General features: G+C 42.3%; 1 protein-coding gene across 7 annotated transcripts in view; it reads right to left on the reverse strand.

Annotated features, from left to right (window-relative positions):
* Nucleotides 1-2,248: 2,248 nt before the first annotated feature.
* FUT8 (fucosyltransferase 8) overlaps nucleotides 2,249-19,771 on the reverse strand; it is a 286,681-nt gene continuing 269,158 nt past the window's right edge. For 6 of the 7 annotated variants that reach the window (XM_075532154.1, XM_075532149.1, XM_075532155.1 and 3 more), the window contains 2 exons: nucleotides 8,842-8,992; nucleotides 2,249-3,241 (listed from right to left, as the gene is read on the reverse strand). In XM_075532154.1, coding sequence (XP_075388269.1) covers nucleotides 2,924-3,241; nucleotides 8,842-8,992 — 469 coding nt within the window. In that variant the 3' untranslated portion in view covers nucleotides 2,249-2,923. The remainder of the gene's footprint in view (nucleotides 3,242-8,841; nucleotides 8,993-19,771) is intronic. The other variant, XM_075532156.1, reaches the window with a different exon arrangement.

Genomic DNA, 19,771 nt, shown 5'->3' on the forward strand with positions numbered 1-19,771 from the left:
ACAGTTTACAGCCTGACTCTAATCAAGTTAACAGCCTGTAACATAAACTAGAAAATCATCACATTTTGAGAGAAATATAACAGAATCTAAAACATTAGCATCTATACTCAGGATACAATCTGAAATTACTCAATATACGAAGAACCAGAAAAATACGACCAGTCTCCAGAGAAGAGACACACTTGGACCAACCGTGAGAGGATTCAAATGTTGGACTTGGGGAAGTAAAGCAGTTATTTTAACTATGTTCGGCGAAGGAAAAGAAAGTAGGTTTGCTTGTAGTAAATAGTTGAAATCTCGGGAGAAAAATATAAGTGATAAAAATCAAACAAATCAAATTATAGAACTGAAAGATACAGTATCTGAAATTAAATCTTTACCGCCATTTGGGAAGCATTTCTCCATCTGTTTTATCTTTCTGTTCTTTGGTCCTTTTGTTTCTGGAACCGGATCCATTTAGAATGAGAAAGAGATCAATTTACCTTTGGCTGTCCTAGAGGGAAGAGGAGACCTGATGGTGCAATGGTTAGGTGCTTAGTGCTTAGGAACTCACTCCCCACAAGAAAGATCTAGAAAGCCCTTGGCTTCCACAGGATGATAGCCTTGGAAACCCTTTGAGGCTCTGCTGAATTGAAATCGACTTGGTGAGCGTGTGTTTTTTCTCAAGGAAGGCCCATGTAGATGCGTCAAGACGTGCTGCGGACAAATGAGATGGGAGGTGGAAAGCAGTTCATCATCTCTGCTCATTTGGAGGTCATTTCCAATGACTTTTACTTGTACCAAAACTAAATGGAAAATTGATTATTGATATTCTAGCTATCTTTGCTCTCCAGGAACCTTTGACAGGTAAGAAAGAATTTAGGGAAATTTGTTGGAGAGATTTTGTATCTAAAGTGTTTCATTTTAAGAATGAGGCCAGAGGTTGAACCTTCCAATCTAAGATCCATGATATCCAACCGCAGGCCTATTACTGGTTTCTAAATAGATCACATTTTTCTTTTAGAAAGCAATACACATGCTATGAGATGCTCCTACAAGGCCTCTGCAGGAGGGCTACTTACAAATAGGGAGTAGTTCTATGAAGAGCGAACTAGTGTTCAGTTGTATCCGCAAAGTCTAGCTTCTAAAGAGATTCTGACATGAAATATTGCAAAGAATCATTTGGAAGGGATAATTTCACATTCACTTTGGCTTGCACACGGTTCCTTTTCTCCTATTGTCACCAAAGTTCATATACCCTGAGACACAGTCCTTAGAAACAGAGCTAGCTTCTTAACCCCAATTATTCTGAAATTCTAAAAAGCAGGACATGACAGAAAAGAACACAAGCTGGTAATAAGATAAAGTAAAAGGAACAAACAGAAAGTGACAACAGCCACAATAAGAAAGGTTACTATGGTAGTTACAGAACCTGTTGTCAATTTGAGACTTAAGAGTGAAGGGGTGGAGTTTAGCTTGTCAATCAGGTCGCAGTTTGATGACCTCAATTGGAGACTTTAAGGAGATAAATAGCTCACTGGAGGTGAGACACACACACTCCCTGCGAGACATTCCTGTTGACAAGACACATGGAGCTACGCTAGAGCCCTGGAGCTGAAGGAGCTACTCGGAGACCCCTGCCAGTGCTGAGATGCTTCCGCTGCCATTGGATCCACAAGACTTTCCACCCACTGGCCTGTGATCTTTCTGCATTTGGAGTCATTGAATGTGTTGCGTGAGTCTGAAGAGGACTTTATAGATTGGTATAGGACATATAGGCTATTATCTGATGTATGGACTTGATCTGGACTGGGCTGGGATGTTTTCTCAATAGTCAACTGTTCTTGTAGATAAAGCTCTTTCTTATACACATAAGTGTCTATGAATTTTGTTTCTCTAGTATGCCCAGACTAACAGTTACTAAACGAGCTGAAATGATTAAGTTTAGAAATGCAGGTAATAGTTTCTCGGGAGGCAACATTATTTCATTCAATTAGAAATAAGCAAATGATATCCAAAATAGAGAATGAAAACTCACCAACTGTTCTTAAGCAGATTTGTAACATACACCAACTAAACTCAGTTTTCAGTATTAAAATTGACCAATGAATATCTGAGTTGAAATTTGGTTATTCTATCAGAAAAAAGGGAAATAAGCATAAAAACCATAAAATTTTTTGTATCATGGTTCTTCCACTATAAAACTAACCACTATATCATCCAATGACGCAAAATTCTAGAAACTTTACAAAACTGCTCTTTTTTAAATTTATTTTTTGTTATCAAAGAGAATGTCCAGAAACATTAAGTACTAAAGAATCTGTCCATGACATTGTTTTACAAAAGTTCCTAATGGAGTATGAATATTTTATTTTCTGATGTATGCTTCACTTATTAATGATGAGATGGGATGAATTGATGCAATTACTTAAAAAAATGTATCCAGACAACATTATAAAGGAAAGAATAGCCATTCTCATTGTGAATCTGTTGATTGGAGTGTACTCAGTGGTCACGTCATCACCACTGGCTAAGGATCAACTCTCCTGACAGCAGGGATCAATCTGGGTCTTTTCATTGGGTCCCATCGGTCTCTCAGATATAGGCACCATGTTTGAAGTCTCACACAAAATTTGTCTGTCTCTTAAATTATACAATGTGGCAGTGTTTGTTTCATGGGTACATACGCTTGAAAGAAGGGGAAACATAGAAAAAAACCTGTTTGCATGTTATAGGTGAGTACGTTATTGGACTGCGCATGGGTTTGCGGGCATGGCAACCGTTGTTAAAGAGCAATTCCACCAATGAGGCATCAGTCTGTTCTCAGTTGCTACTGCTGCTGTGTCTCATTTAACCGTACATGGTTAGGTGGGGCCTTCTTGGTCTACTGTTTGGCTCAAAAGGTTTGAACTGGGTTTGGAGGTCCATTTCTTCCACACGAGCTTTATTTTTCAGCCTCAGGATATGTGGGGTACTTGACAGTTTCGATCTTCTCTCGAACTTTGTAGGAGGGATATAGGCCCGTCTTTCCCAGTTTTCTGTTGACTCCTTTCGAATAGCCATCCCAGTGGTTTCCAGCCACACCGATAACATCTCCGGGCTCCATGGGGATTTCATCTGCAGTTCGAGGCTGGTGAGGATAAAGGGCAATCTGGTTGTGGGCATTCTGGCCCCCAAAATAGTAGATGTCATCCAAAGAATGGAAATTTGCAGAGGCGTCAGGATGCAGTGTTTGCATGATTTCATAAGCAACTCGGCAGACCTTGGGAAAGAGTGAGGGGGGAAAATTAATATACATAATCTCTCCTTCATAGCAATTTGAAAATTCTCATCCCAAAAGAGGAAGTTCTAGGATTGACCAACTGAAACATAGTGAATTCTAGTCTAATTTGCATTCAAATGATCATATACGCCAAGTAAGTCTTCATTTTTGTGCCTTTTCTTATTTATTTATTTACTTTAAAAGGTTATTAAAATTAAGATATCTAGGAGAAAACAACAACATATATATTTTCAAAATCCTTCACTAATAGATCAGTGAATTTCAAGAATGTTAAGAGCCACCCAGTAGTACACGCTGGGCACTAGTGGTATAAAAATGATTAAACACCGTTCCTGCCCTAAGAGCATTTAAGGTTTAGGAGGTGCGAGTGGTGCCCCTCACTTTCCTTCATCCAGTGCTAACCAATTATATGCTTTTCCTGCTGATTTAGGAATTGGACCTCTGCTCGCCAGATTCAGGTAGTTACTGACAATCATTTGGTACTGGCACGTGACACAAAAGAGATATTTCTGTTCTGAAGAGTTCTAAGGGTGCTAGGTAAACAGTAGCGAGCTTGGCGCAACATAGGCTAGAGTAACTTCTGGGGAAGGCAGGGCACGAATCTACCAGATCGGCGTAGTTCTGAAAAACCCAAAACTCAAACTCACTGCCACCGAGGGACTACTGACTCACAGCGACCCTGTAGGACAGGGCGGAACTGCCCCTGTGAGTGTCTGAGACCAACTGTTTAAGGGAGGAGAAAGCCCTGTCCTCTCCCACAGTGTAGGGCGCTCTAGGGCTCTTAAAATGATCCTTTTGTCCAAATGATGCCATCTCTGCTCACTGGTTTCATAATATGAGTGCATTTCCTGTTTGTTTTAAAACATATTTTATTGTATTTTAGGCGTTTATCCTTAAAATATAATAAAATATTTTAGGTGGATGTTTACATACTTAGATTCCCCCTCAATTGCTCTGAGGCACTGGATACAATCCCCACGATTTGTCGGCAAGCACTCTCATCATGTTCCATCCTGCTCACCACCCATTGCCACCTACGCAGTTTCTTTGACTTTTTACCGTTGCTTCTTTATACAGACTGCCTGCCCAGTCTCTGTACAGTTGGCTATTTTAAAGGAACGTATTCTTCAGAGGTGTACTTGTCTGTAATCTACTGTTTGAAAGGTGACCTCTGGCGGTAGCTTCAGTTTCAAGTTACAAGGTAAGGGTCTCGGGGGTTCCTCTAGTCTCTGCCAAATCCAATAAATCTGGTCATTTTTATGAACTTAAGATTTTTTTCTACAATTCTGTCTCATCCTAACTGGGACCTTCTATCATGTTATAAACTGCATTTCTTGAATTTCATAATAACAAAGTTAAACTCTAAATATACCCATAGAGAGATAACATTTTAGCAATCAACAGACATTTCATTATAGAGCAAATGAGTTTCAGAAACCTTTCTAAGAATAGGTGAAGATAAAAAGAGAGAATATTAACATTTTGCTAAGAAAATCCTTTCTTTATACACATTTTGATTAGGGAATTCAATTCAGGTAAAAATTTCCCCAAAACTCTAATTGTGGTATCTAATTCAGTGAATAAAGCTGTACTACACTTATTTACTACTATTAATTAGAATTTATTTAAAAGAAACTACTAGAGGGAGAGGGAAGCAGGGAGGGAGGAGGGAAAATGAGGAGCGGATGTCAAGGGCTTATATGGAGAGCAAATGTTTTGAGAATGAGGAGGGTAACGAATGCACAAACGTGCTTTATACAACTGATGTATGCATGGATTGTGATAAGAGTTGTATGTACCCCCAATAAAATGATTTTTTTTAAAAGGAACTACTAGAAATGATTGCTAACATGGTCAGTGAACCAATTTCGGATTTACCCGGAAGTCCTTTAAAACTACAGCATTCATGACAAACATCACCAAAAAGACTACATGGAAATGCTTATTTCAAGCTCTTATTTAACAAAAATGGAACTTGATGGGGTTGACCATTACCTTAACTTCTTAGAGAATCTGAAATCTAGAAACACAAAGGCCAATTCCCAACTGCTCCATTTAACTTGAAAATGCAATTGAACTTGGACATTATTTTTAATTCTGTAGACAAGGGCTAAAATACAAAGAGATTCACTGATTTCTCAAGTTGCGGGGCTAGAATTTACCATGAGGCTAAGGATCAAGACCACAGGAAGCACTGCTATTTTACTCATACACTAATTTAATATCACGGTGCAACTATCACAAAATGAGGATCAAAAATCTTTGGAACTTAAAACGTCAGTCTAGATAAAGCCATGCGAAATCAGTGGGGACTCTGGGAAGGGAGAAAGCAAATCATTCAAATAAAGTGATTGCAAAACCAAAAATAACAAAGCAAGTACTTACCAAGCTTTTGCTAGATGTCAGGCATTGTTATTAGATGTTATCTAATCCAATTACCTCAATATCCAAAAAAGGCTTTGTCATTATAATCACTTTATAGGTGCAAAAACTAAAGCACAGGTCAATTAAGGAATTTGCTCAAGATTATTTTATTAGTAAGTGGCTAGATTTTGAACCCTGGCTGTCTGTCTGTGCTTTTAACTATGTGCATATTATTCCTGGTATATTTTAACATCAGGAGATAGAACATAGAGCCAAGGCCAGTCTTTCTCTCCAGAATGAGTCTACGGGTATTTTTAAGGAAACCCAGGAGAAGGAAGGTTTCCACTGGGCACCGTTCTTAGAAGTAGGCATCCAAGTTCCTCCGATTCCATCTGGGCATGAATTAGAACAAGGCTGGGTCGACTGTGGAGCAAACCATCAACCGCTCATATAGAAGTTCAAGTTGAAACTGACAAATGTTATAAGTCCACGAGAACCAAAGTGTGACCTTGCCCCTAGAGCAGTCTCCAGTGCCCTGCCTGCCCTTTCACTGTCATTTGGAAAAAAATTTGTCCATTGCATCAAAAAGGTGTCACTTTAGCACAAAAGGAGTTTTCGACCAGATAAATGACAGCGACAGTGACTTAGAATTACTCGCAGAATTGAGCGGTAGTGGTTCATGGGGAAATTCATCATCCGACACTGACACTGATCAGATCAGTGATGATTCCGCATCTGAGCTCAGCGATGTGCGAACTTGGTGCTTATTGTCTGCGGTATGGGTCAGGCAGCTCCCCCAAGATTCCCGTTTCCTGGAGCACCTGGTATGAAAGCAGACATTGACCACAACAACCCTGTGGCATACCTCCAGTTATTTCTGACCGATGAGCTCATTGAAAAAAATGTTACGGAGACAAACCGGTAACAAGAGTAACAATCTGCTACTCTGCTTCATAAGTTTTCAAGAAGCAGAAAGTGGGAACCAGTGACCAAAGATGACATTTGGAAATTTCTGGGCCTAATAATACTTCAGGGAGTGGTGGGTCAACCCCTGCGGAAATGGTATTGGACCACCAATAAATTACTTGCAACTCCATTTTTTGGCACCGTCATGTCAGAATACAGATTTTCCCTGATTATGAATTTTTTTCACTTCACAAACAATGAAGAATTTGGGTACAAAATTATGGACATAATTAGACCACCAGAGAGGTTAACTTCCTTAATAAACCCTTTAATCATGAGTGTTGTCTGGATTCTGTGTAGACAGACACTGCAATGGATATTAGAAGCTAGAGGTAAAATACATTCCAAATTCACTACCATCAAGTTGATGCTGACCCTACAGGAGAGGATAACACTATCCTATGCCACGCAGCAACTGGTAGTTCTGAACTGCTGACCTTGTGGTTAGCAGCTCACCTTGTAACTGTGAGGGCAGCAGGTCTCCTTAGAGGTAAAATAAGGAGTGCTAATTAAGACAGCATAGGGCCAGGGTGCTCCTTGGAGGCAAGGATGGGGTGGGTTTGTCTTGACACACTTTGTCAGGGAGAGAAGTCCTGGAGAAGGACATCATGGCTGATGAAGCAGAGGGGCAGTGAACAAGGGGACGGCCCTCAGAGATGGACTGACACCACGCTCTAACAATGGCTCAGGTAGACGAACAACTGTGAGGGTGGTACAGGACTGGGCGGTTTCATTCTGTTGTGCATCAGGTTGCTATGGGTCGGAACTGACTTGATGGCATCTAGCAATGACAACAACGAAGACAACACAAGTGCATTGCCGCAGTCTCAAAGACAGCTGAGAGAGGCCAGGTGGACATACGCCCCAACCTTCAGACTTGACAGGGGACCACTCCAAGAGAGAATCCTCGCTCTAATTAGAGAATAAAGTGATCAGTGGGCACCCTCATGGAAACTTGAAGGCTCAGGAAGTTGTCCCTGCTAATAAGAATCAGGGCTGCCTTTTCTCTTCTGCTTTCAGCAGTACAGATGCGTTTGTGTTGCACTTTGAAGGAAAGCCTAGCCTTTGCCTGGGTACGTTATCTTTCCAACAATCACAAGGTGGCGTAATTAAGAAGCTGTCCCTTCAGTTTCTTGAAGTATATTCCCTTGAGAATTATGTGGCTCTCCATTTTCACATTTTCTTTTTTTCCCCTAAATTTTTTCAAGATGTACACATACATTTATCTTATACCAATTTCTATTTCTTGGAAATTATTCCCTAGTATTTTATTTGTATTGTGCTTATGAGATTCTGAACCAGGGAAAGACTAGTATTTTCAATCTCCTTTGAACGCCCCTCTGCACCTAATAAATGAAGAGGACAAAACAGTCGTGGAACAGCTTGTTGAGTGAGTTAGCCAAAAATACGTGCATATGTGAAAGCAGCACAAAATAGAAACCACAGTAAATACTGCGGTCCTGACTATTCCGCTGGGCACATACGGCTGAGTGAACAGTCATAAAACACATACACACACCAAGCCAAAACATATAATCATCTGCAACAATTAAACTCAAAGAAGGATGGTGAGTACTGCTTAGGTTTAATGTACAGTTTAATTAATGTACAGTTTCCACTTGGTAGAAACATAATAGTACTTGAGGAGGAAATGCACTTATTTTATATAAAGCAATGAAGTGAGGCAAAATGCTGTGCACGTAAGCCAGGAGTGTCAGGGCACTGATGTGTAGAAACGGACAGATTCTGGTTATATAGAAATGTGTGCAAAAATCAGAAAGTATTAACTAAGCTTAATTACTTACTGTTTCTGTTAAATGCTGTGAACAAGCCAAGCATTTAAACAACTCCAGGAACTGACTTTAGTCGAGGGGCGTTCAGCCCTTGTTTGCAAACAGCTAGTGGCTTAAAAGAGCGTTTCCAAGCTGCTTTCCTGTTTGGTCATTACTCTTTTCCTTTAGAATATAAATATCATGACACAGCCATTCGTTTTTAGTAGAGAACTTGTGTTAACACAGGTTAGATTTAACTAACGTCGTTTCCGATGTCAACATTATACGTTAAGGCTATTTTGGAGCACAGAAACGATCTTAGAGGGTCTTTTCATTTTCTTACAAAAGGATTGTCACCAACACCAAGAAAATTACACCTGAGTCACCATAACTAACATTTTAAAAAGGTTAAGAAATTCCTTCTGTGACCCAAAAATACAATTATCGGCCATTTGCAAATGCCCTCCTGTCACTCACCTGGGATGAGAACGTACACACGAGGAAGTCTGCTTGGGAGAGAAAGTGTATATCCAGAATCACACCCCGCAGGGAGTTTTCCGTGTATCGATTGTGCAGTCCAGCGGACCAGGAAATAGAGTTATCACTAATGAATTCATAATTGGGGAACCTAAGCAAAAGGAACATACACATGGTCACTAAAATCACATCTTCATCACGGTTATCAGGAAGCAGATCTGCCCATTGGCCATGAGTTCCTCTCTTTTTAAGAGCCAGGAGAGCTTTAAGTATGACATTCAATGGAGCAGTCAATGAGGCATCTTTGAATCCATCAGCGGGGCAGAAGCCATTCTGGAATTCCCTGCATAATAAAAGTCATCAACACATCATATGGAAACACACAAACACACATCAAAATGTCTTTTGCAATTCATTGACATGGAGAACAGAAAGATCTTTTTTCATTATGCTTTTACAAGCTTCTTTCATATTTGGTCACTCACTACATGTTTCCTTTGGAATAGAGTATCATGACAAAACTTTAACTGTATTTTAAATTTAGAATTTGTGATGCCTATTTATATAATAAGTTGCTGATACAAAGAATAATGAATATTTTTAAAACTCATGAAAAACAATAGCTTCTCACCTCCACCCTTCTTAAATTGTCATTTATTCCTAGCCAGTAATAGTAATGGAACACCAACCTAACCGAACACATTTATGAAAGCAACTTCTTTGAAGATGTCTACCAAGTAACACTTTGGTAGTGTTATGAAGACATATGTCTCAAAATATTGAAATAGGGCTTTTTGGGAAAATCACTGTTCAAATGATTTCACTCTGAATTAGAGCTTTAATTTCACTCTAGTATATATGCTTTTAGTGACTTGATTCTACTTTGATCAAAAATTAAAATCCATGCATGCATCAATCAAGAAATAAAATAGCAGATTGCACTTGACAAATCTGCTGCAAAGACCTCTCTAAAGTTTTAAAAAGCAAAGGTGTCACATTGGTGATTAAGGTGCACCTGACCCAAGCCATGGTCTTCAATCACCTCACATGCATAACAAAGTTGGACAATGAAAAGGAAGACCCAAGAAGAATCGACATATTATAACTGTTTGCTGGTGAAGAATATTGCACATATGTGGACAGCCAGAAGAACAAATAAACCAATCTTATAAGAAATACAATCAGATTACACCTGAGAAGTGAGGGTGGTGAGACTGCACTCTGGACCATTATCACGAAAGACCAATCGCTAGAAAAGGACATCATACTTAGTAAAACAGAGGGGCAGAGAAAAAGAGGGAAACCCTCAATAAGACAGGACGCCGCAACACCCACAATAGGTCCAAACATACCAAAGATCATGAAGATGGCCCAGGACTGGGTGTCACTTTGTTCTGTTACATATAAGGTTGTCATGAGGCAGCGCCAACTCAGTGGTAACTAATGACAGTAGAAAGTGAATCAAATGATTCCAGTTGATGAAGCAGATCTTTATATTTGAGCTTCAAACATTGGGAAGTTATATGAAAAGGGAGAAAAGATTATACTTCCTCTATGTAACTTCATGAAAATTAAATCCATTAAGGCATGCAAAATGCTTAGAAGGGTGCTGGACATGAAGTAAATGCCAATAAGTGTTAGCCTTGACTGTTAAGATACCCATCTGATTTGATTCCTCACTTCTTTTAAGTCTCTGCTCAAATGTTGCCATATCAATATGTCTTCGGCAATCACTACCCTTTTTACTTGTTTTATTTTTCTCCATGGCGTTTATTATCATTTGAATATATATATACCATTTACTTATTACTCAGGTCCATTTCACACCTCTCTCATTCCAAACTGGAATTGTAGTTCTATAAAGACAGGCATTTCACCTGCTTTGTTCTCTGTATGATTTTCTGTGTATAGAAGAGGAGCTGAACTATAACAGATGTTGAGTACATATTGCCTGAAAGAATAACTCACTGCCATCGAGTCAATGCTGACTCATAGCGACTCCCTGTGGATTTCCGAGACTGTAACTGATGATGGGAGTAGCAAGCCCAGTCTTTCTCCCTCAGAGCTGCTGCTGCTGGTCTTGAGAGGCTGCTGACCAGGTGGCTTGCCGCCCAGTGTGTAACCACTACTACATCACCAGCTTGAAAGAACAGTAGTTTTTATTTAGAAACCCTGAAACAGCAAGATTCAAGCTACCTGCTTCTCTCCCAAAGGTTGGGGCTGTTGTCTCATTTTTCTTTGCATCACATCACCTAGCAAGCAGTCTTCCACACTACTGTGTGAATAAGTGAATAAGTTAGTGCTACCTATTTGGGGGACTTTTTCCTAATCCCCTACCAGCTGCTTCAGATTTCTCTTCATTTCACAGCTTTCCACCAAGGAGCTTTCGCTCACTGCTTTCCTAACGCTGACTGTTAAGGCAAAGTCCCTGATCTCTGGGTTGAGACTGGTAGTCAGTGTTCCGATCCAGTTGGCCTCGTTATCTTTGACATTTTGCCTCCTCAGCTTAGAATCAGAGAGATGGAAGGCAGGTCGCATCTATTCTAAAGAGAAAGCGACCAGAAAGACTCTCATCATGACCACTATGAAGCCGTGTATCCAGGCAGAGGAAAACCCAGCAACAAATACATATGAAAAGGCCAGAGGGTGGAGGAGAGGAGGGATTGCTGAAACAGAGCAGATTTTATCCTTGAATAAAGACCATGTTTGTCAGCATGCTTTGGTGCTCCGTGAAACAAAGAGAGGAGTGATCTGTCTCCCGAGAAATGGCACAAACATTGATGCTCTAACTTAAAGGGCCCTTTCTACAACTCAACAAAATAATGCACATACACTCTTCACGCGCTACTTGTTTATGGAAACAAACTGCTTAGATTAGGATAGAAAATGTGGAGAAAACAAACAGAAGCAAACTAAATGGGAGAGGGAGGTATTCTACCTCTAAATAATAAACACATAATCCTCTGGATTTTACTGAACAAGCATGCTTCTTCGGTTTCTGTTTGTTTTTGTGTACGGATATAAGAGGAGTTCCTGAACCTTTAAGGTGGCAGAAATTGGAAAAGAAAAAAGGCTTTTTCCCCCTTCTTTTACCTTATAAACTTTATTTAGTATCACCCACAAAGTACAAGCCTAAAGTTACACACTAATATAAAATTTTCTTTCCTGAAGTCTTATAGATACTCCTCTTAACTTCATTCTATCTAGTATGTAAATACTATAAGACATGCATCTAATTATACTGTAATTATCTGTTACATGCACATTTTCCCACTAGTTGGCTATTTCCTGAGATTAGGAGTCATACAGTGTTTTATACTTATCCTTGTATTCTTAGTGCCTTGTCCTGTGATATTCATGCAATGTTCCAGAATATCAGAGGATTCAAAAGGAAATTAGTGACGACATTTAACACTTCTACTGCTGATTCTTCATCTCAAAGGACAACCAACTACTATAAACAATATTTAACTTTTTTGCTTCTATTTATGCTAATGAATAATGTTAAAAGAACTCACCCAGAATTTTTTATAGAGAGCACACTGAGCATGTAAACATTTAATCTGAGAGATCTGTAAAGGCTTATTCCCATCTCTGCCATTCTGCTATTCCTAGTGCTAGTCATCACAATCTTGGCAGATAAAATTGATAAGCGAACTTTAAAAGAATTGATTCTGCCTTATTCCCCTGATTCCAATGAGTCTGGGATTTAAACACTTTACTAATTAATTATATAAGAGAGATATTGCCACATTTGCCATAGGTGTGTGAGGTAGTTAGTTTACTGTGCCAACCTGGCTGATAAACACATGTGGGGTTAATTGAAGGGCAGAGAGATAAATGGCTCAGTGAGCCTTGCCTTTCTAGTTCTCGGGTCTCTTGTTTTGTGATGGTCGGACCAGGGTGTAGCTGCCTTAGCCATTTCTTGCTTCAGCTGGTTAGGCTCACTTCCTGCAAGACATGCCCAAGGAGAAGCCTCATGGACCTACCCCGATGCAGTCCTGGGTGCTGGAGCAGCCATGTGGAGACCCCTGCCAGCGCTGAGATGCTTACACATTCACCGACTTAGCTTTCCTCCTGCAGTCGGCATCACTGCGTCTGTTTTGTGAGATGCAGGAGGACTTTGTGCATTGGTTTTGGACATATGGGTTAATGGATTAATGTTGGACTTGTGGGTTTGGGCAACACTGGGTTGGGATGTGTTCTCTCTTATACACAGGGGTCTGTAGATTTATTTATTTAAAGTACCCCCAAACTAACACAGTGTGCCAGTGTCTGGGGCACTAGTGCTAAAAGATTAAAGGTGAACTCAATCTTAGCTCAGAGAAACCTAAGGAACGACTAATCAGCACAGCATTAATTTCTCATCTTTAATCAGAAACTACCTGTGTAAAACTAGCCCCCAAATCGCTGTCTCATCTGACTGCATCATTTCATTTTCATTTCTTTACCCTCTTGAAACAAAAAAGTCTTTGAATAACCATGAACATCGAGTTTGAGAAATTAGTTCATGCTGTTGGTCTGAAATCATGGCAAAAGTTTAATGAGTTAAGTATTAAAATTAGGCAGAGTTAATTCAGAGTAGAAAAATATTTAAGTAAAATAAAAGAGATAACCAGCATTTGAATTCCTGAGAAAGTATTTGAAATGACTCAAAACTAAAGAATTTTCAAAAAAGAAAATATGCATAAAATGTGATATATTACAAAACACTGGTACCTCAATTATTATGGGCAGGACTTATAGCTGCTGACTACTACAAATAGGAAATTCCAAGTTTTTATTCCTACATTCCATTTATAGTTATTGTCAACTGTATTGTAAGGGCTGCTTGTTGTAAAAAGCCATGCTACATACACTGTGGTGCAAAAGCTGTAAAAGTGTTCATGCTCTTTGGCCTAAATACCTCCAGGTCTAGAAATTAAGCATAAGACTATAACGTAGATATCAGGCATCTACTGTAAATTAAAAAAAAACCTGGAAACAACCTATTTAATATAAGGAAAGGGGCCAAGTTATGGCAAATTCAAACAGTGAATATGTAGCTATTGAAAAATATATTCACAGTGACTTTTCAGTGATCTAGATAAGCAGCTCTGGTGATACAGTGATTATGTATTGAGCTGCTAACCACAAGGTCAGTAGTTAAAAACCAACAGCTGCTCTGTGGAAGAAAAATAGGCTTTCTACTCTAGTAAAGAGTTACAGTTCCAGAAACCCATTGGGACAGTACTATCTTGTTCTATGAGGGTTGTTATGAGTAGGAATCAACTAGCTGGCAGTGAGAGACAACATGATTTATTATCGTATTAAATGAAAAATAATAAAAAGTATATATAATATGGAAAACCCATTAATTCAATATTATTCAAGTTTACACACTAACCATGAATGGCAAAATTAAGAAATTGAAGATTTTTACTACATTCTGCAGTCTGAAATTGATCAAGTATGTAATTGAGATGTATTGATAATTTTGGTGATTATTGGAAATGTAAGAGTTTGAAATAAGAATATCTGGAAATTATGATGGTGATAGAAGCAACTTGGGAGATTATCTAGTAGAATTTTGTAAAACCAATGACATGCATTGCAAATACGTTTTTTCCCCTACAACCCATACCGCAACCATACACATGGATCTCGCCAGATGAAATATGCAGGAATCAATCTGACTACATCTGTGGAGAAACTCCACATCATCAGTCAGGGCAAGGCTGGTGGCAAGCTGCGAAAGAGTTCATCAGTGGCACATATGCGAGGTCAAGGTGAAACTGAAGAAAATTAAAACAAGACCAGGAGAACCTCCCCTCATCGAAGGGTCACAAAGAAGGGACAAGTTGGGGTGCAGTATAGCACCAAGGAAACACAACATTCCTCTAGCTCTTTAATGCTTTCTTTCCCCCACTACCATGACCCCAGTTCTACCTTACAAATCTGGCTACACTGGAGCATGCACACTGGTACAGACAAGAGCTCTCGACACACAGAATCCAGGGCAGATAAACCACTCTGGAACAGAAATGGGAGTAGCCATACTATGAGGGTAGGGGGAAGGTGGTTGGGGAAAGGGGAGAACGGAGGAATGGATCACAAGGATCAATGTATAATCCCACCCCCCACTGACAGGGGGATGAACAACAGAAATGTGGGTGAAGACAGCAGATGGTATGAGATATGAAAACAAGAATAATTTATAATTTATCAGGGGTTCACAAAGGTAGGGGGGTGAGGGAGGGATAAAAGAGGGCCGACTCCAAGGACTCAAGTAGAAATTTTTTGAAAATGATGGCAAAAAAATGAATGATGGCCACATATGTACAAATGTGCTTGATATAGTTGACATGTGGATTTTTATAAAAGCCGTAAGAGCCCCCAGTAAAATGATTTATATAGAAACAAGACCCTAAGAACCAAAGTACAATCTTGAGTATATCCCACCTCTATTTAGAGACCAGATGATGAACAGACTTGATGCACTGAACACTAATGACCGAAGATGTAACATAATTTGGGATGATATCAAAGACACTATGCATGAAAAAGGGCACAAAGTCATTAAAATGCCAATTTTTTATGTGATTTCTTGTAATGTGTGGATTAAAATATACCTGTTAAGTTACATTTAATGTTTCCAATCCTCAAAGGCAAATAAAGATTGGGTTTATAAACACTGACAATAAAAGGCAATAATATTGGAACTAAAAAAAGAAAAGAAAAACGAAGGAAGAACCTGCTCTGCATTTCTCAAACCGAAATAATTGAAGAAAAAATTCAAACCTAAGTTGTAAAACTGAAAGGTTTCATGGGCAAATTATTGAACGACATGGGAAACATAAAAAGAAGTGGAAGGAACGAACCGAGTCAATGTGCCAAATGTACCTTTCAGGAGGCAGCATATAATTGAGGAAGCATATGATTGAGAACTGATGGGAAGGGGAGATGATGCCCAGGAGCCCATACAACAAGAATGCTTGGAAAAGCTGTGGTAGCAATTGTACAATTCTGTTGGATGCGATTGAACTATTGTGATATATATGTATATCACAATAGTTCAATCGCATCCAACAGAATTGTACAATTCTGTATATATGTATATCACAATAGTTATATATATATTAATTATATATATATAATTTTTTAAAGGAAAGAGTTAAAATACGATGAGGTAGAAAGGGGGAACTGATCACAAGGATCTACATGTAAACCCCTCCCTGGGGGACGGACAGCAGAAAAGTGGGTGAAGGGAGACATTGGATAGTGTAAGATATGACAAAATAAATTTATAAATTATCAAGGGGTTGTGAGAGAGGGAGGGGAAAAATGAGGAGTTGAAACCAAGGGCTCAAGTAGAAAGCAAATGCTTTGAGAATGATGACGGCAACAAATGTACAAATGTGCTTGACACGATGGATGGATGGATGGATGGATGGATAAGAGTTGCACGAGCCCCCAATAAAATGATTTAAAAAGAAGAAAAAGAAATGCTGCACTGAAGGCATTGGTGAAAAATTAGCTCCAGGAATTGACAAAACACCAATTCAGTCATTTCTTAACAAATGGGTGCAATGTTCTGCCTCCTCTAGCAAGCACATTTGGAGACTGCTACCAGCCAACCGACTGGAAGAGAACCATCATTGTGCTCACTCCAAAGAAAGGTGACCTAACAAACTGCAGACAATATCAAACAATGTAACTAATATCACATACATGCAAAACCTTACTAAAGATCACTGAAAGATTTTCTACTGTATGAATCAAAATATATTATGGATAATATTGGCAAGAATTCCAAAACACTTCATTGTTCTCATGTTGTACCTGGAGGACATATATCAAGGTTGTACCCTTTCACTAATTCAAACTCTGTGTTGAGCAAGTTCTCCGAGAAGCTGAATTATAGGAAGAAGAATGGTATCAACTTGACAACTAGCTGTATACCAATGCTGTAACCTTGCTTGCTGACAGTGAGGAGGGCATGGGAAGTCACGAGAGGACTTCATTTACTGATGAAGACCACAGACCACAGACTTCAGTAAGGATTACACCTCAACAAAAAGAACACAAAATTCCTCACAACTAGGCCAATAAGCTACATCGAGGTAAGTGCAGGGACTATCGGCTTTCAAGGATATCATTTTACTTAGATCCATAGTCAATGTCCGTGGAAACAGCAGTCAAGGAATCCAACAATGTATGTCACTGAGCAAATCTGCAAAAGAACTCATTAAAGTTCTGTGGGGTTTTTTGACAGCAAGTCCTCAGCGGGGGTGGTGGGGGTGGTGTTTAATTCAGGTGCTGGAGACAAACGGGCAGGCCAGAACCGGCCTCCAGCAGCATCTCACTGCTCAGCCCAGCCAAAAACTGCTGCCCCATAGCTGGCCGGGCCTCTGTCTGCAGTCGCAGCTCCCACTGCCCCATTAGGCTGAAGACAGGTCTCTGGTCACCTAGGCCCAGCAGCCGTGTGTGGGACGGCAGGCTCACCCTCAGCACTTGAGTGGCTCCTAGTCCACAGTGGACTGCTAGCTGTCCCTGTCTCTCCTGACAGAACTGTCCAGGGAATGCCCTGTCTGGCAGTAAAGGCTGGGAGCAGAATGGCCTCTTCGAGTTCTTCCCACCAGAGGAGAGGCCAGGAGAAGAGCAACAGTTGAGGTCCTGGGTCCTCCGGGGAGGTCTCACACCCACCCTGACCTATCAGTAGCCTCACCTATACCCCAGGATGAAGGGCTGGCACCAAGGGCAGAAGAGGGGTGCTCTGCTCAGGCCGGTGTGTGGCCCCCTGGCCTGCCCCCCTCTCCCGCAGCGGGCCCTCAAGGTCGAAGAGCAGGTCCAAGAGCCGCTCTTCCTCCAGATTCAAGTCACGCTCCCCCAAGTCCTCCGGCTCCTACCTGGGCTCCCGCTTCAGGTAATCAGGCACCACGGGTGGGGGGGGGGTAGGAAGGCAGCTTGGATGCGGCAGTCCGAGGCTGGTACAGGCGTGCCTGTGATTCACAGCTTGCTCCACTCTCACAGGAGCCGGCGACAGTCATGTTCCTCATGAAGCTGGTTGTGGTCCCAGACCCAGTCCCAGTCCAGGTCCAGGTCCAGGGCCAAGTCCTACTCTCCAGGCAGGCGACCTCTATCCAGGTCCTGGAATAAGATTTTTGTTCTAGTCGTCAGCGCCGAGCCCCTTCTGCACCTCCTCCAGGGCGGCCTCCAGGGTCAGTGGGACTGGCTTGTGGCACCTCGGCCTCCTCCAGAGTGTGGTAGTGGAACGTGTCCCAGTGCAGCCATGCCAAGAGCAAGCGTGCAAGTGGTGGTTGGCTTCCAGGAAGCACTGCATCTGGGCCAGCTGTCCTCAGCAGGTCCTTCAGCACCAACGTGGCAGGGCAGTGGGCTGTCAGGGATTCTATCGAGTCGGCACTAACCACGTGCCTGGCATGGGCATGGGGTCCGTGTAGGTGCCTCCCAGGGCAAGGACTATGGCTGCCACGCCCACCACCGTGGCCCCATCGTAAATGAAGGCAGGACCGGGGTCTGCACAGCCATTTCCTTCGTGATCATCTGGTCACACCCTGACCCCACCTTCTGCTGACCTGGGGGGAAGGTTCCTTCCCTGGTTCCAAGAGGACTGAAAGACCTTCTGTTGTCTCGGAGGAGCCTGTGGGCTGGGAAGGGGCTGCGCCTGGCGAGGCCTCAAAGACCTCCAAGTAGGCCAAGCTCCAGGTGCTTGCTGAGGGGTCTCGGAATGCACCCCCTGAATCAGCGCTCAGATGCTCATAGACCTTGCTCTTGGTAGGGGGTACGGCCATGCCTCCCAGAGACTGTGCTCCAGGCCTGGGTGCGTCGTGGTGGCTCCTGTCCAGTGGAACCTTCTGGCCCAGGGCCTGGGCGGGCTGGATTTTTGCCCCGAGCACATTCTCCGTCCTGGCACAAGCTGGCCTCCTCACCCGGGGCCAGGGCCAAGTCTTCCAGAGGGAGGATGTTGATCCGGTGTCATTGGTGGTCTCCAAGGACACCTCAGCAGGCCTGGCCTCACTCCTGGGGGAGGACAGGAGCCTGGTGCAGTGCCTCCTTAGGACCCAGACCTAGACGCTGGACCTGGGACCTATAGGCCCTGCCCTGCGGGAGGCTGCGCTGCAGGACTGGAGGTCCGTGGAGCCGATGCTCTGGAATGGATACGGGGTGGGTCCGGCTGGCTGGCTGGCCACGTGGATGGTGGCCATGGCTTCTGGAATGACTTGAGGTTGGGAAGCTTCACACCAGAGACAGACAGGTCTGCCAGCCACGCTGGGATCTGACCCAACCAGGGGACGTGTGCTTGGCTCATCCCATGGACTTCCATGCCAGGGAAACCTCGATTCCTCCGCCTTCCTTCCTCCCCGGAATCCAGCAAGCTTCCCAGCAGCTACCTCATCTCTTCGCTGTGGGGCGGGTACAAGGTCCTGACAGGTGCTTGTAGCTCGGGTGCTGGGAGGGCCAGCTCTTCACCCAGGGTGCTGCAGGGGCTGTGGGCTGGGGGGTGGGGAGTGGGAAGGGCTCTTTCGGGAGGAATTGGCTGCCTGGCCCCCAGCTCTGTGCCTGGCCATATCCCTCAGAGGTTTAGTCCGTGGCCTGCGAGGAGAGTTCAGTAGGAGCCCTGGCCCCCCGTTACCAGGCTGGCCTCTGAGGTCTGGGGGTCAGATTTGGCATAGGATGGACCCCGCTGCACCTTGCAGCTCCGGATCTTGGTCTCCAGCTTGGCCAGTTTCTGGAGGGTAGTGCTGGCCAGTCTGGGAGGTGGAGCTGGGGGAGCCTGAGACCACTCCCAGGAAGGGGCTCTCCTTTGGCATCAGATGCCTCTCCCCCAGGGCCTGGTTTCTTTTCAGGATCTGGTTTGGACTGGCTGCTATTTTGCTAAGACCCCGCCCTGGGTGGTTTGGAAATTTCAGATTGCTTCACTTTTGAATTG

The sequence above is a fragment of the Tenrec ecaudatus genome, chromosome 14 (genome assembly GCF_050624435.1).
Source record: "Tenrec ecaudatus isolate mTenEca1 chromosome 14, mTenEca1.hap1, whole genome shotgun sequence".
Lineage (NCBI taxonomy): Eukaryota > Metazoa > Chordata > Mammalia > Afrosoricida > Tenrecidae > Tenrec > Tenrec ecaudatus.